Source organism: Triplophysa dalaica, chromosome 2 (assembly GCF_015846415.1).
Source record: "Triplophysa dalaica isolate WHDGS20190420 chromosome 2, ASM1584641v1, whole genome shotgun sequence".
NCBI lineage: Eukaryota > Metazoa > Chordata > Actinopteri > Cypriniformes > Nemacheilidae > Triplophysa > Triplophysa dalaica.
Window position 1 is genome coordinate 16,150,000 of NC_079543.1, and position 15,919 is coordinate 16,165,918.

A 15,919-nucleotide genomic window follows, 5' to 3' on the forward strand; every position below is an offset into this window, starting at 1 on the left:
TTTTTATGATGGGTTTATTTTCACTGATATAGACCCTTCATTTCTTTAGAAGCAGGCAAACTTACTAAATCAAATAATTATTTCCCTCACTGTATAACTGTAAAAAATGCACATAACATTACATCGCAGTAGCCTTTATTACGTCATGTGTCTTTACAAGATCTTCATGGGATGTGTGAACACACTCACAGATTCCAGAACATCACTGGCAGTTTGAATGTGCAAAATCTAACGATCCCAGGACAAATTCCTGGACTGATTTTCCTTGTATTTTCTAGTATCTCTGTATGATAAGGGCTTAAGTTAAATGGAATAAACAAAGCTTCCAGGCAAAAAAATACCTCAATGATTTTTTTATGTAATCAAATTACTCGTTACTTGAGGAATCGTTTCAGCCTTAATACTTTGCATTCAATATTTAGAGTGAAACAGAAGATATTATATGATCATTTGTTTCTCATATTAGTTAATTTTGAAACAATGCATGATAGCTTCAGTGTTGTTTTAGTTTGTTGGAATAATTTTGTTTCCTTTCTTCTTGGATGATTTTATCAAGCTAGAGAATAATTTCTACATTTTCTCCAAAAAATGTAATAAACTGTAATAAGTACTTTTAAAGCTTATTTTCCTGTAGTAATTAACATTATTCTACCACAGCTGTCATTAGAACTAAATATTTATTGGATCTTAAAAACTGCTTTTAGACCTCTCCTGAGCACACCAGTTCCAAGGGGTCACCCTCATCCCGCAAGTCTAGCGGCTCACCCAAACATAGAGCTGCTGGGAAGGATGGGAACTCAACCAAGAAAGAGAAGTCCTCCACTTTGGTCATTTCTTCACCAATGTCTGACCAGACAAGGACAGCAGAGGCAGACAGCAGGTTAGGTTTTAAGATTTATCCTGACTGCTTACATTTTATAGGAATCAGAGTCCTGCACGGGTCCTGTTTGATAAACATTTATTTTCTCCCGCAACAAAACATTAGGAATACCTGGTTAATGAACTTTTAAACATGTAGTAACTCAATATTGCAAAGTTTCGGGAGAGACAACCAGGAGTGAATCCACTAAAATATTGTTAGCTAATAGTAGCTATTCTACTATTTGATTAGTGATTTATGAAATTTGTTTCGATTTATGCAAAATTTGTTAAAAATAGCCTATATTGTTTGTGATATTAACAACAGTTTCCCTATACAGTTAGGCCTATAGACATTTGGACTGAAACACATCTAAAATAACAAGTGCTATTCGAGTTAGTTTTATAAAGAATTTGACTTCAAGTAGACACTCTCAGCTTTATTTAGTTTATTCACATCCAGATTTGCTGAAAGAGTTATGAATTACTGCTCTTTAATTTGAAGCTGCCCCTTTTTCAATGGAGCAAAAGTAATGGCACAGTTGAATCAAAAGCTGTTTTATTCACAGGTATTGGCTTTTCCTTAAATAATTTCTTGATAAGTTAACCGTGTTAAAGGTCTGGAGTTGATTTTACGTGTGGTGTTTGCATTTGGAAGCTGTTGCTGTGAACCCACATCATGGGGTTCAGGGTGATCTCCAAGCAAGTGAAACAGACCATAGTTAGATTTCAAAAACACAACAAATCCATCAGAAAGATCCGAGGAACATTAAGAGTGGGCAAATGATGATTAATGATGACATTATCCTCTCCATTATAAAGAAAAACATCTTCACAATATCCATTATAAAACTGTAACTCGAATACACTTTGAAACACAGCTAAAACAACAAAAATGTCCAAATATTGATGGGCCTAACTTTAGCTGTTCGTTCGTTGCATGCGATTGGCTACAATGCTCAACGCTGCAAAGCACAAGCTTGAACAAAAATAAGGACTGAGGTGAGTCAAAATAGTCTTGGCTAGTGGATCTGGGTTCACCCACGTGTATTATTTCCCGACCCTCACCCGAACTGCAAATGACACAAGTAATTATTCCACCTTTACATGAAATATTAGCGGTTCACCCGATGGGTACTCTAGGGTGCCCGCACGTGCAGGACTCTGATAAGAATAGCTTACCGAAAAATATTTTTTTTTTCCGTAATGTACACATCCTCATACCATCCAAAGTAAATATGACTTTCTCTCTTCAGCCGTGCAAAATCTTGAGTTATTTTTAAAGATGTCCTTGCTCTTGCAAGCTTGGTAAAGGTATTATATAGTGTCCCAATTTTTGAAGCTTCAAAAAGCACAAATGTATCATTAAACAAATCAACACCACTCCATTGGGTTAATAAAAATCTGAATTGAAATTATATTTATCGGAGTAAAATCCATTCATATTTGAAGCGTATTTAGGCAAAAAGCATGTATTTTTCTTATATATACATGTTCTAAAGTGAAAAATTACTCGTGTCCGGCTGAAGAAAGCCAGGTCGGATGGCATGACTTGGTAAATTATAGTTCAAAATTCATTCTGTTGTGAACTATTCCCCTCAAACTGACCTCTGCTATGACATGTGACATTACATTGTGTGTGTCATCTTATGTTTGACCAGATCATCTAAGAGTAGTCATAACAAACGTAAGGGGCCGCAGACTCCAAGTCCTCCTCCCCCTGTCCCTGCGGAGAACCTGGTGATTGTGAAGAAGCACAAAAATAAACACAAAAACAAGGAGAAATCGGAGGACAAGTTTAAAGACGTGAAAGAAAGAGGATGTGAAATAGAAAAACACAAGGAGAAAAAAGAAAAGCGCAGGTATGGTTAGTCTTTATAAAAAAAGCTTTGTAGGACAGTTCAGTAAAGATGCCATTTGTTTACAGTCATGTTGCTTCAGTGTTCTGTAACTTCTACTGTGGAACACAAGTTTCAAATAATGTTGATGCACTATTTCTATACATTAATTAGATTCTTTAAATCTATAGCATTCTCCTTCACATCTCCGTTTGCGTTTCAACCAAGTCACAAAGGTTTGGAACAACATAAACCTCAGTAAATACAGATGTGCTCAAATTTGTTGGTATCCTTACAGCTCATTGAAACAATGCTTCATTCCTCCTGTAGAGTGATGAAATTAAAAGCTATTGTATCATGTATACTTGCATGCCTTTGGAATGTCATAGAATAATGCAAAGAAGCTGTGGAAAGATGTGAATTATTGCTTATTCTACAAAGATGAGATGGTTCTCACCTTCATTTGAGTCCAGCTGTGTTTGATTATACTGATTGGACTTGATTAGGAAATCCACACACCTGTCTATACAAGACCTTAAAGGTCACAGTGCATGTCAAAGCAAACAAGAATCATGAGGTCAAAGGAACTGCCTGAAGAGCTCAGAGACAGAATTGTGAAAACAATGAGATTGGCAAGGCACAGAATCTGGCCTTAAATGGAAGACGTTTGGGATGACCAGAACCCTTCCTAGAGCTGGCCGTCCGGCCAAACTGAGCTATTGGGGGAGAAGAGCCTTGGTGAGAGAGGTAAAGAAGAACCCAAAGATCACTGTGGCTGAGCTTCAGAGATGCATTTGGGAGAAAGTTGTAGAAAGTCAACCATCACTGCAGCCCTCCACCAGTCGGGGCTTTATGGTAGAGTGGCCCGATGGAAGCCTCTCCTCAGTGCAAGACACATGAAATCCTGCATGGGGTTTGCTTAAAAACACCTGAAGGACAAATAAGATTCTCTGGTTTGATGAGACGAAACTAGAACTTTTTGGCCTTAATTCTAATCGGTATGTGTGGAGAAAACAAGGCACTGCTCATCACCTGTCCAATACAGTCCCAACAGTGAAGCATGGTGGTGGCAGCATCATGCTGTGGGGGTGTTTTTCAGCTGCAGGGACAGGACGGCTGGTTGCAATCGAGGGAAAGATGAATGCGGCCAAGTACAGGTATATCCTGGACGAAAACCTTCTCCAGGTTGCTCAGGACCTCAGACTGGGCCGAAGGTTTACCTTCCAACAAGACAATGACCCTGAGCACACAGCTAAAATAACGGAGTGGCTTCACAACAACTCCGTGACTGTTCTTGAATGGCCCAGCCAGAGCCCTGACTTAAACCCAATTGAGCATCTCTGGAGAGACCTAAAAATGGCTGTCCACCAATGTTTACCATCCAACCTGACAGAACTGGAGAGGATCTGCAAGTAGGAATGGCAGAGGATCCCCAAATCCAGGTGTGAAAAACTTGTTGCATCTTTCCCAAAAAGACTCATGGCTGTATTAAATCAAAAGGCTGCTTCTACTAAATACTGAGCAAAGGGTCTGAATACTTGGGACCATGTGATATTTCAGTTTTTAATAAATCTGCAAAAATGTCAACAATTCTGTGTTTTTCTGTCAATATAGGTTGCTGAGTTTACATTAAGGAAAAAGAATGAACTTAAATGATTTTAGCAAATGGCTGCAATAAAACAAAGAGTGAAAAATGTAAGGGGGTCTGAATACTTTCCGTACCCACTGTATAGATGAGTTCAAACTCGCAGTCTGGAGAAGGCACCCATCAAACCTGAGACAGCTGGTGCAAAAAAGTGGAACAAACTACCTGTTAACAGGTCAGGAAGTCTCATTGAGAGCTACAGAAAACTTTGCTTGCAGTGATTGACTCTAAAAGTTGTGCAACCAAATATTAGGTTAAAGGTCCCATCTTTTTTGTTCAAGACATTTTCATTTTTTATCTTTAGTGATATTATTTTGAATAAATAATCAAAAGAAAATTCTGATTTCTATTAAAAATGGAATAAATTATGGTAGATGCCAATAACTTTTGTCAGTTTCAAGTGTCAAAATTTCAGAGAAAATTGTGCGTTCATCGTTTGTGTGGAGGTATACCAACAAAATTGAGCACGTCTGTATGTAGCTTTTTCATTAAGGTCTGAATATGAAGTGGTTATCTCTTTCACCGCCAGCGACGAGTAACCTCTTCATTAAAAAAAAAAACGTTCCCCGCCAAAGACAAGTTATTATGGCAATCAGTGTTTGTACTGTTGTAACAGCGTGATAGCCACACTGGTCTAAAAGTCTGTTGAAAAGATAAGGAATATCCGTGATACAAGTGTCATTTGAAAGCTCATTTACATTCTTTACAATGCCATTTGTAGAAAAACACTTTTGAACTGTTTTGAAAGTGCCTTGTACACGGGAGAAGTCATTGGTGTTGGGTGAAGAGTTTTTTGCTTAAAGTTTGCCATTACAGTCACACCAGAGGTCTTCAAATGGGTTCAGGACTTGGCTTTATGCAGACCATTCAAGTTCTTCCACACTGTGTATGAGGCAAGGTTCAGAAAGAAATGATTGATTCAGTGGTAGAACCTGACCTGAACCTAGCTGAACACCTTTGGTGTGAATTTCAATGCAAACTTTAAGCAAAAAACTCAACACCAATGACTTTTTCTGTCCCAACATGACTACCCCCGTGTACAAGGCAATTTCAAAACAGTTCAAATCCCATTGTAAAGAATTTTGTTGCCATCTCGGTTGCAACAGTTTTGGAAGAGCCTTTTTTCTGTTCCATAATGATTGTACCAAAGTATACAAGTCTTCCACAATAACTGACTCAAAAAAAATATATATCGTCCCAATATATTTGGTAATAGGCTTTAAGACGGTCACCTCATCCAATTTTATGCATATCCGAATGAAATCTAATTTAAATTATTGATTGTCCACACTGTGTATAGCATCTTTTCAGATCCAATTTGAGTGCCATAGAAACAAAATCAGATATTGCAAAAAATGAATGCACCACAGGACAAGGACGATTAGCGTTGAACTTTATGCATCGCTGTTTACTGATCGGTGCATGACATCGGAAAACCGCGAGTGCGATTCCACAGCACACTGCTCTGTGTCGTTCTCGCAGTATGTGATTCCTTTTAAAAAAGGAACAAAACTTTAATTTTGATTTCATTGGGGTTTTATAAACCTTGCTCCATAAGCAAAATGATGCAGTCTTGAACATGATGCCGTCTTGACTGTTAGAGTATGTTAACTGCCATGCAGTGCCTCCTACACATTGGGCCTCATTCATGAAACAAGTAAATATATGTGTAAATTCCGAGTTATTTGCACGTAAAACCGACCTTACTGAAAATCTTCATCTCGATTCACAAATACTTCATAAATGTCAGATTTCCTAGTAAAATGTGTTATGAATTCCAATAATTCGTAAACGAGGCGCGCATGCATGCTCATTCATGATTAGCATAATCCCCGGTGAAAATTTTAAAATGCTTTTAAGGGATTCATAAGGTTGTTACCAAACTTAGTGAAGATAATGCCAAGATGCTAAAGGGTGCTTGAAGATGCTACATTTCGAGCAGATTTGTGATATCTCGAACAGTGTTCACATGGCGAGGCAATAATTGTAGCGCTTTTTAATTGCAGGGATCGGTCAGATAGTTTCCGTAAAACCAAATGTGCAGTAACATCAGAGGACCTTTCTGAAAGCATTCCTCCACCTTCCAGGGAAGTATCACCCACAGCCAAAAGGAGGTCAACATCCCCCAAACACACTTCTCAAAAACAAGCGTTACAACAGAGGTGAGAGAAACTGTTACTATCAAGTAACCTGAAAACATTGTCAGGTTATGTAATTTGACGTTTTGATTTGCTGTGAAATAGCTGGTAAAAAAAACTGAAAGTGTTTTTGTTGTTGTTAGTAGTATTATATTAATATTGTTAATAAAATTGAGGGACAAGACTTATCGTAGTATTTTCTCTCTTAATCATTACTCTAACTGTTGCATCCCTAGTCTTTTCCACCAAGTCATAAGACATATTCAAGATCCAATTAGCTATAAGGGTTATTAAAGCGATATTTCCGAGGCAAAACACAATTGCCCCATGTTTTACTTACCCTCAAGGCATCCTGATTGAATATGACATTATTCTTGAAGAATAATGCAGTCAGAGTTATAACAGAGAATGTGAAGCTGAAGTCAGGCCATGTTACAGTGGCACCTCCGTCTTGGGAGGCTCATACTCCTCTGCTTTTATTGTTTTTATATATACAGTTACTTGTTTTGTTCGATATATGCAGAATGCAGTTTTTTATCTTTAGCTAATCAGACAACTTGGGCATTCTCCAATTGTCAGTCATTTGCTGGTGTCATGAGTGAATGAAGTCTGGTGGATGTTTGTCAAGTGGGTAACATTGCAATACAGTTTTGCTTTAAGAAAGACTGAGGCTTATTTATCAATCTAATCTAGAAACAAGCTGAGATCAGAACACAGAAATCATCTTTTGAAGGGCATATACTTTGTGGGCACGAAACATTGGTATGCCACCGATTCCATTTGATAAATTTATCTGATGTTGACAAACATTGTTTTTTTGGCAGCTTGAAATGCTGAATAAAAGTCTAAAACAAATGCCTTGTTCTTAATGGGTTTGTTACATCGCATCACATTGCTTGTGTGTGATGTAGACAGGGTTAACGTCTGTGTTAGAAATATGGAATTGTAAGAAAGTATTGTGCTTGGTAAGTTTTTAGTGTTCAAACCAATCGTAGGTCTTCAGCCGGCAAAGTTTAATTAATTTCTGGCTAGCTTGCTTGTTGTTCCCCCTTGTTTATGCATTATGTCCATAGGTGGAGAGTAGGCAGCCTTTTGTGGCGGTTTGAATGCATCGACCACAAAAGCATTTACACCACGAACACAATCCTGACACATGTGTTTTTGACCTTCTCTTGAAGTGATCAGAAGTGGACCAGCTCGAAAGGTTTCACACCCTGTTTACACCTGTGTTGGGGTGGATTGGTTCACAAAATTCATGGTTCAGAGTTAAACATAACATTTTTTTTAAGTTGAAGTGAAGTGTAGTTGTTAGATGTTTCAGTGTGTATTTGATAGTTTTTCTCTTGTAAAGGTCTAGTGGGATTTAAAGCTGCAACTAGCGGTGAGTATGAGAATTGCAACCAATCTCTGTCATCCACTCCCCCCTGCCTTTCGAAACACGACGGTGGTCAGCAGATTACCAAAAGGTGTTGTCTGCGGAGACCGTGTGTATTCTCATTTTCACAAAGGAAAGAGATTGCATTAGAAAGACTGTATGTAATAAATAAGACATTGCTCTTTATAAAGTTAAGGGTCTGGGGATTTTAAGTATTCTTCTCTCACAGCTGTGCATGTGTGCGTGACGTTGTTTGCCATTGTGCTTGTTTCTGTTTGGCGTTAATCAATGGGGCACTGCTATTTTACTTGGTTTTAGTCTATTTTGTGAGTAAAAGTTGTTTTCTGGCTGCATTGAGTCCATATAATTAAATGACGTTTAATTCTGTTATTTAAACATGTCATCTGTTTGTTCTGCATGTCTGAGTAAATGAACTGCACCGTTAAAGGGGCTACACACATGATTCTCATGGATTTGTCTGCGTGTGTGTGTGAAGTGACGCTGTCAAACGCGCATTAAAAAAATAAGCGTCTTCCTACAACCTGCCAAAATAAGTTTGATTAACTACAGTAGTTTATGTGGACAAATATTACTATTTAAGAGTTAAAGAACAGACCTTTTGAAAAATGTAAACAAATTTAGGTAACTATTTATTATCAATTATTTCAATTTTTATTTGTTTCTTATTTATTTATTTGTATTATATTTCATATATTTAAATGTAAAATGGCAATGGAATGTACTAAATGGGTTTAGTTTTCACAGATATTAACGTATGCTATTTTGGCAATCTTTTTTTTTCTAAAAAGGAAACTAATTGTTCGTTATAAAAGACCCTTTATTTTGTTATTTTCTCTTGTATATTAAGCATTGCTCTTTAATAAATAAAAAGTACTTATTATCCGAATACTCTATTAATTGGAAATGCACTTTGTAGAGCTGTTTAGGGCTACTGTACAAAATATGGCAAATTCAATGTCCACTCTGAATGTTGATTAGCTTTTGATTGATAGGCAACTGGACCAATCATAACAGCGATACAAAGCACCTTCCTGTTGCCATTAGCCTAGGTGTTGCTATTCCCCATTTTGTCCGACAATCAAACCATAGTTTAACCGGCAGAGCATTATGCGTTTTGTTCTTTGCAAATGTTTCTGGTCGTCACACTGTACGAACATGATCCCAGTTAAAAGTCATGTCACTGTGGAATCTTAGTTGTCATAATGTACAACAATAAAGACTTTATATAACAGACTAGGGCTGGACGATAAATCGATTTACTTGAATGTGTAGTTTACATTTACATTTACATTTAGACATTTAGCAGACACTTTTATCCAAAGCGACATACAAAGAGTTTAGGAGCAATAAGCGATAGTTCATACAGGAGCCATAATACATTAGGTACCAAAACAAAGTTACTGGTTTCAACAAAAGCTAGACCACTACCTGTTGAGAGAAAGGGTTAGTGTATTTTTTTGTTTATTTTTTTCATTTGTTTGTCAAGTATTCACAGAAGAGATGGGTTTTAAGTAGTTTTTTAAATGTTGTGAGAGATGTGGTTGAACGGACCGAGATAGGAAGAATGTTCCACCAGGAAGGAGTTGTGAATGAGAAAGAGAAAGAGCGGGAGAGCGATTTACTGCCCTTATGGGAAGGCAATACAAGCCGCCGCTGGTTTGCTGAACGCAGGGATCTTGATGGGGTGTGGGAGTGCAGGAGAGTGTGGAAGTAAGCCGGTGCAGATCCAGTGATAGTCCTGTAGGCAAGCATTAGTGACTTGAATCTGATACGGGCTGCAACCGGTAGCCAGTGAAGAGAGATGAAAAGGGGAGTCACGTGAGCCCTTTTGGGCTGTTGGAAGACGAGGCGTGCTGCTGCGTTCTGAACCAGCTGAAGTGGTTTGATAGCCTTTGCAGGAAGACCAGCAAGGAGAGCATTGCAGTAGTCCAACCTTGAGATTACCAGGGCCTGGACAAGGAGTTGTGCCGCATGCTCCGTGGGATATGGTCTGATCTTTCTAATGTTGAATAAGGCATATCGGCATGACCGTGTTGTCTTTGCAATGTGATCATTGAAGGACAGCTGTTCTGGATGTTGAAACCGTAGGGTGTGCCGGAAACACGAGTAGTTCGGTCTTGGCAGGGTTCAGCTGGAGGTGATGGTCTTTCATCCAAGCTGAGATGTCCTCGAGGCAGGCTGCAATGCGAGCTGCTACAGTGGTATCGTCTGGGTGACACGAGAAGTAGATCTGGGTGTCGTCGGCATAACAGTGATATGAGAAGCCATGTGCCTGTATGATGGGTCCCAGTGATATCGTGTAGATGGAAAAAAGCAGCGGTACAAGCACCGACCCCTGAGGGACCCCAGTGATCATGTGGTGAGGCGTGGACAGCGAGCCCCTCCATGACACCCTGAAGGATCTGTCGGAGAGGTAGGATTTGAACCAGCGGAGGGTAGAGCCTGTGATTCCTAGTGATGACAGGGTTGCTAGCAGTATCTGGTGAACTAGCATCGAGTTTACATCGGGTTTCTCTTTAACATCTGCCGACGTTCCCCACTTTTCCAATCAGGGCTTGAATTTCGTCGCGTGATTGCCCATAATTTAAGTCTAGTTTAAATAATGCGATAGATTGCCACACAACTTTTATTTGCTTAATTTATTATATAGTCTTTATTCTCACAATCAGCAGCGGTCTCCGTCTAGCATCGACGTTGGATAAGTCACACATATTTTATTTATACTTGCTCAAGTGAATGAGTGAAATTGATTAGCCGTTTGTGAAGATTGCCAAACTGTCATAATCATGAATAAAAACTAATGAATACAACAAGAAAATCTTGAAAGCCAGCGGACCGAAAATGACATGTAAGCTGTATGTGATACACGACTGCATGTAGGCCATAGGGATCCTCACTTCCGTTTGAAAAATGCCCATGGTTCTAAATAGACCCTTTACCATCATTAAAGAACCTTTTAAGAACTATATTTTTTAGTGTAGTTAACTAGTGCAATGTTGATAGGCTTATATACTCATACGGTTTTGTTCATGTAAGAACACGAGCTACTGCGTTTTGAACTAGCTGGAGTTTTTGTAATAAGCCTGCAGGACAATCACCTAATGGTGTGTTACAATAATTTAGGCTTGACGTCATGAATGCATGAATTAGCTTCTCTGCTTTTGAAAGTGACCACATGTAGACATAATTTAGATATATTCATAAAGGCGCAGATTTTGATTTATAGCGGCCACCAGCGTTGTATAGATTTTCGGTGGCCACCACAGTACAAAAAGATTCACCATGCTGCGACGGTGTGTCTTATGTTGACGCAGTGAAGAGATCATGCGGGCATTAGAAAGACTGTAGAAAGAGCAACGTCTTGTTTATTACATAAAATAAAAGGTCTGTGGATTATAAGTATAAAAAGGATAAAGGTTAGGCAGGAGCTAGGACCTGCACCTATATTATAAAGACTTCCAGCAGAGACGCGTTAGGACCTGCGGTACGAAGGCTTTTAGTAGAGATACTCGGAGATATCAATGGAGATACTTTGCAGCAGAGAGTCGTTGGAGAGAAATATGGTCTAAAAATCGCCCCTGAGGGGGTTGTTTTGATTCGGATCACCATACGAGTAATATTGGTGTTTCTGTTTGTTAGAATCAAGATTTGTTGTTGTTATATTAGGTGTGTGACGGAGCAGTTTGGAATGTCATTGTTTTGTCTGGAATCGCTTTAATACTCTACTCGTCCAGCTACTGGAGAGCGAGAACACGTTGGCGCTAAAACTGGAGAGAGAGCGAGTTTTACTCAATGATGATTAAACTTGCGTTAATCATCACATGCGTTCTTTCATCAGTTACCTTAATTATTACACCAGTGTAATTAAAATGTAGAATGGGCCTGATAAGGGAGAGATTGTTTGTTTTCCATTCTTCAATATGTTTTATGCATATTTAAAAAATGAATCTGTTCATTGTAATCATACAATTAATATTATATATGTTGTATTTTATTTAATCAAGTACTTTTATACTCTAACAAATAAAAAATTAAAGATGACATTTACAAAACTAAATAGAAATCGAGCTGTCGTTCTTATTCTGCTTATTCCTTTCAGTTAAGATATCAAACTGGTGAAACATAATCCTTCACTCTATTCAAAATCTGATTTGGAATCATTGTGAGTACAGCTCTTGTTTTTCTTTTTGCAGGAGTAGAACTCCACCGTGTCACCGCCGCAGCCCCTCCCCTCATTCCAGACAACAACACTCTCCCTCTTCACACTCTGGCTCCTCTGCCCAGAGACACTCCCCCTCCCCTCGCCACAGACGTGATTCTGTCTCTCCCTCGTATCAACGAGACATTCCTAATTCCTCGTCATTCTCACCCCCTCCTATCCAGTCCTTGCAGCACTCCCATTCTCCACGCATCACTCACAGAGATCCCTCTGCAAGCCCCGCCCCTTGCAGGTCCAGCTCCCATCAACGAACACAGCCCAGAGAGAGGGGTAGGGGAGACCGAGACAAGAGTCCTGTACAGCTGGAGAGGCGCCATGAGCGCAGAGATGGTGAGAGACTTTAATTACTTTAAAATAAAATAGCAGCGTTTTCTTATAGGCTTGTGTATTTGTTAATTTGATATTGTAGCATTTGATTTTATATATTTTTTTGTCTTTTAACAATGGCGGAAATTCCCCTTTTCTCAACAAAGCAGTGATTTTATGTTTTAAATTCAAATAGAAAGTGACGTAACAATATTGGTATGAGGTCACAATTTTCGAATATTCGATTAGTTTTTTAATTATAGAATTTTGAATAGTGTGCGCAATGTGTTCATGTAACCAAAGGGTGGTGCTGCCAATAACGACGCACCTTACACCTAAAGGCTGTCAATCAAGAGACGGTAGAGGAGAACATTTTTTTCACAACAATTGTTAACAAAGTTATGCACACTGTAGACCCGCACGGCATAACAGATACGATAAATTGAGACTGTGTCAAAAATGACTTCTGTGTGTGGGTCCTTTAACTCTTTCACCGCCATTGACGAGTTATCTCGTCATTTAAAAAAAACGGTTCTGCCAAAGACAAGTTATTGCGGTAATCAGTGTTTGTACTTTTTTACAGCAGGTGGCGCTATTACACACCTTTGGGAAAAAGTACAGAATCCCAGAACCTAGAACGTACATGTTTTAACGGTTTTTAATTATTGTTTTGCGTGGAATCTGGGCGGAATCTTTGACAAAAAAACGTTAATTATCTCAGTTTAATCAAAGTGATGCGTTTTTGATGAAACCTACCCACATCTACGGAGTGATAAAAAAACAACAAATGAAGTTAGAATACATTTTCTTTTGTTTAAAAGCTGAGACTCTGTTCTTTCCTTTGAATTATTGTTTGTCCATATATTCTTTAATGGCTTACAGTAAATTTTCTGTAAAGTTAGGTGAAAATGTTAAAGAACGCTGGCGTAGGCTGGCAACATTTTATTAGGTGGGCGTAGGCTGGCGGGGAATGAGTTAATAAAATGAATGAGAATAAAGTGCTGTGCAAACTCTGCAATGCAAAGCTGCCTTATCATGGATCAGCAACTTCGATGCACAATCATTTGAGGGCGAAGCTCCCAGCAGGTCCATCCACAGGTCAGCAATCAGTTGCAAGTTTTATGGGCGGAGCAAATAACGACTTTAATTACAAAGATGATATGCTTCCGATCAGCTTTGTCGAAGGAGAGGGCTTTAAAAATCTTATGGCGTTTGTACAGCCCGAGTTAACTGTTAATCTAGAAAAAACGATCACTGCCAGACTGGAGAAACTTTTTCATGAGCTATTAATTCATGAAATCGTTCCAGACTGTTAATAAATCTGTCATTCGGTTAATGTTTTAAGTCTGGTTTAAAATCTTTATGGATTTTTTATATTTTCCTTCATCAATCACACTGCTGTTTTTTAGTTGGTATAAATGTGCATGCTCATATTTTACAAGGAAATGTCCTTCCATTATGAGCGGTTGATGCTGATTGACGTACAGTTAATAAGTGCATTCGGTTGTTAATATATTAATGTTTCAGCGCGTTATCTCAATGTATAGCTTGATGTAAGATTGCCTATTCCATAGTAAATAAAGCAGTGTCTCGTCACAGATTTAAAGCATAAATGGTCTCTCTCTCTCTGTTTATGTGTTTGTAATACTGTAAATGTGTCCATATGGGGGAGGGCTGCGAATAGTAATTTTCGAATTGTTCTCATCGATCTTAAAATATTATTTTTGCTTTAAATGCCCATCCCAAATTGGTATCAACCAATATTTTTGTTAAAATCTGTGTATGGTAGTAGTCGACTTAATCGATGGCGCCAACACGTTGTTGCATCCCTAGCTTCACGTTTCAAAAAAAGCTTACAAACACTGTAACTGTTTAGAGACAGTTTAAATCCCCACATAAAAAGTACTTTAGTGACAGTTAGTTTGCTCACATCATCTCATCTGTATCATTAGAGTGTCCTGGGAAGCGTGAGAAGGACAGCAGTCGTGATGAGCGAGACTACGACATTGAACTGATTTCTTCACGTGATACCAAAGACAGTCGAGACCACCGTGGAGAACGAGATCGACGGGAGGCCCGGGACGAGCGACAGCCCCGTGGAGAGTTTAAAGACAGTAGGGATGCCCATGCAACCGAAACGCGAAACCGCTCTGGAAGAGAATCCCAGCAGCACAGAGACAAAGAACGTGAAAGGGAGAGGGACCGAGAAAGAAATGAAGCTCCTAGAAAAGAGGATACAACAACCCAAGATGAAAGGAATTATGGAAGGGGCCATGGAAAGGAGGAAGTTAAAAATGTGAACAGAGCGGATAACAAAAATGAATCTCGAGCGGAAAGAACAGGTAGAGGGAGGGGACGTGGAGCAGATGCTCAGGATCCGAAAGGTAAGATAAGATAATAAGATACTTGTCTTATTGTTGCCTCCTTTAACCATGCCTAAAAATGGTAGTATATTTTGCCTCTAGATCCATCTTTTTTTTTTGCAAATTGAGTGGCAGATTGCTAAATTTCACTCTGGTTTTATTCAAGTTTTTTATCAGAAACGAGTGATGGAAACGCTAAATTTATAATTCGCAAAAAAGTTTTTACGCTCGAGGGGGTTTGGACCAGGATTGAGAACTGCGGTTTTAAACTGTCTTTGGTAAACTGCAGTTTTATTTAGAAAATACTCTTAAGATAAACCCTGTACTAACCATCGCAAAGCATATGAAAAACAGCACATTGACATAAAAATAACATTAAAAGCTTTATTTTCAGCAAAGGGGGATTTAAATGAATGTAACCCAAACAAAAATGAAGTATATTTATCTCTAGTAACCATAGTTTTACAATAATACTAAACTCTTACCACAAAAAAGTATAACATTGGTATTTGTCATATAATTGTGGTTACAGAAATAGTAATACTTTAGTAAAACCATGATACATTTTCCTATTCAGTTCAAAGGGTATTGGCTGTAGTTCTACATTCAGGCAAACATACAAAAGTTTCAGCACAAATATTTGTTCCTATTTAATAGCATTGTTTCTTTAAAATTATGTAGTTGAAGCCCTCTTCCCCCGATTTTCCAAATGTTTTGAATTGGAGGTTGCAGCTACATTGTTACTTGTTTTTATAACATATAACGGTAATATTAAGTGATTGTTGTGCATTTTTGTTTTAGGGTATGCTCGTGGTAACAAAGCATCACAGGCTGACACTAGTAGTACTTGTGGGCGTGACAGCTGGGAGCCCCGGGGCAGTTTCAGAGAGAGGAGTTCTGAAAGGAGCAGTAATCGTGATCGTTATGACCACGATAGACCGAGAGGAGAACAAGCCAGAGAAGACAGGAAGGTTGGACTTACAGAGAGAGATCACCGTGATAACAGAGAAAGAGGTGATCACTTTTTCAATTGAAAATAAAACATACCTTGTGATTTTGCGGTTCGGTTTGAAATATAAGTACATAAATATTTGAATGTAAAAGTGATCTGGGACATGAAAACCTTGAAAGTGTAATGGATCTGTACCTGTTTTTT

At 38.6% G+C, this 15,919-nt stretch overlaps 1 protein-coding gene across 5 annotated transcripts in view; it reads left to right on the forward strand.

The window, feature by feature from the left end:
• Window positions 1–15,919, forward strand: part of zc3h13 (zinc finger CCCH-type containing 13) — a 71,999-nt gene that overhangs the window by 42,193 nt on the left and 13,887 nt on the right. For all 5 annotated transcript variants that reach the window (XM_056763761.1, XM_056763790.1, XM_056763783.1 and 2 more), the window contains 6 exons: window positions 705–880; window positions 2,520–2,720; window positions 6,348–6,503; window positions 12,069–12,424; window positions 14,353–14,784; window positions 15,565–15,777. In XM_056763761.1, the coding sequence (XP_056619739.1) occupies window positions 705–880; window positions 2,520–2,720; window positions 6,348–6,503; window positions 12,069–12,424; window positions 14,353–14,784; window positions 15,565–15,777 (1,534 nt within the window). The remainder of the gene's footprint in view (window positions 1–704; window positions 881–2,519; window positions 2,721–6,347; window positions 6,504–12,068; window positions 12,425–14,352; window positions 14,785–15,564; window positions 15,778–15,919) is intronic.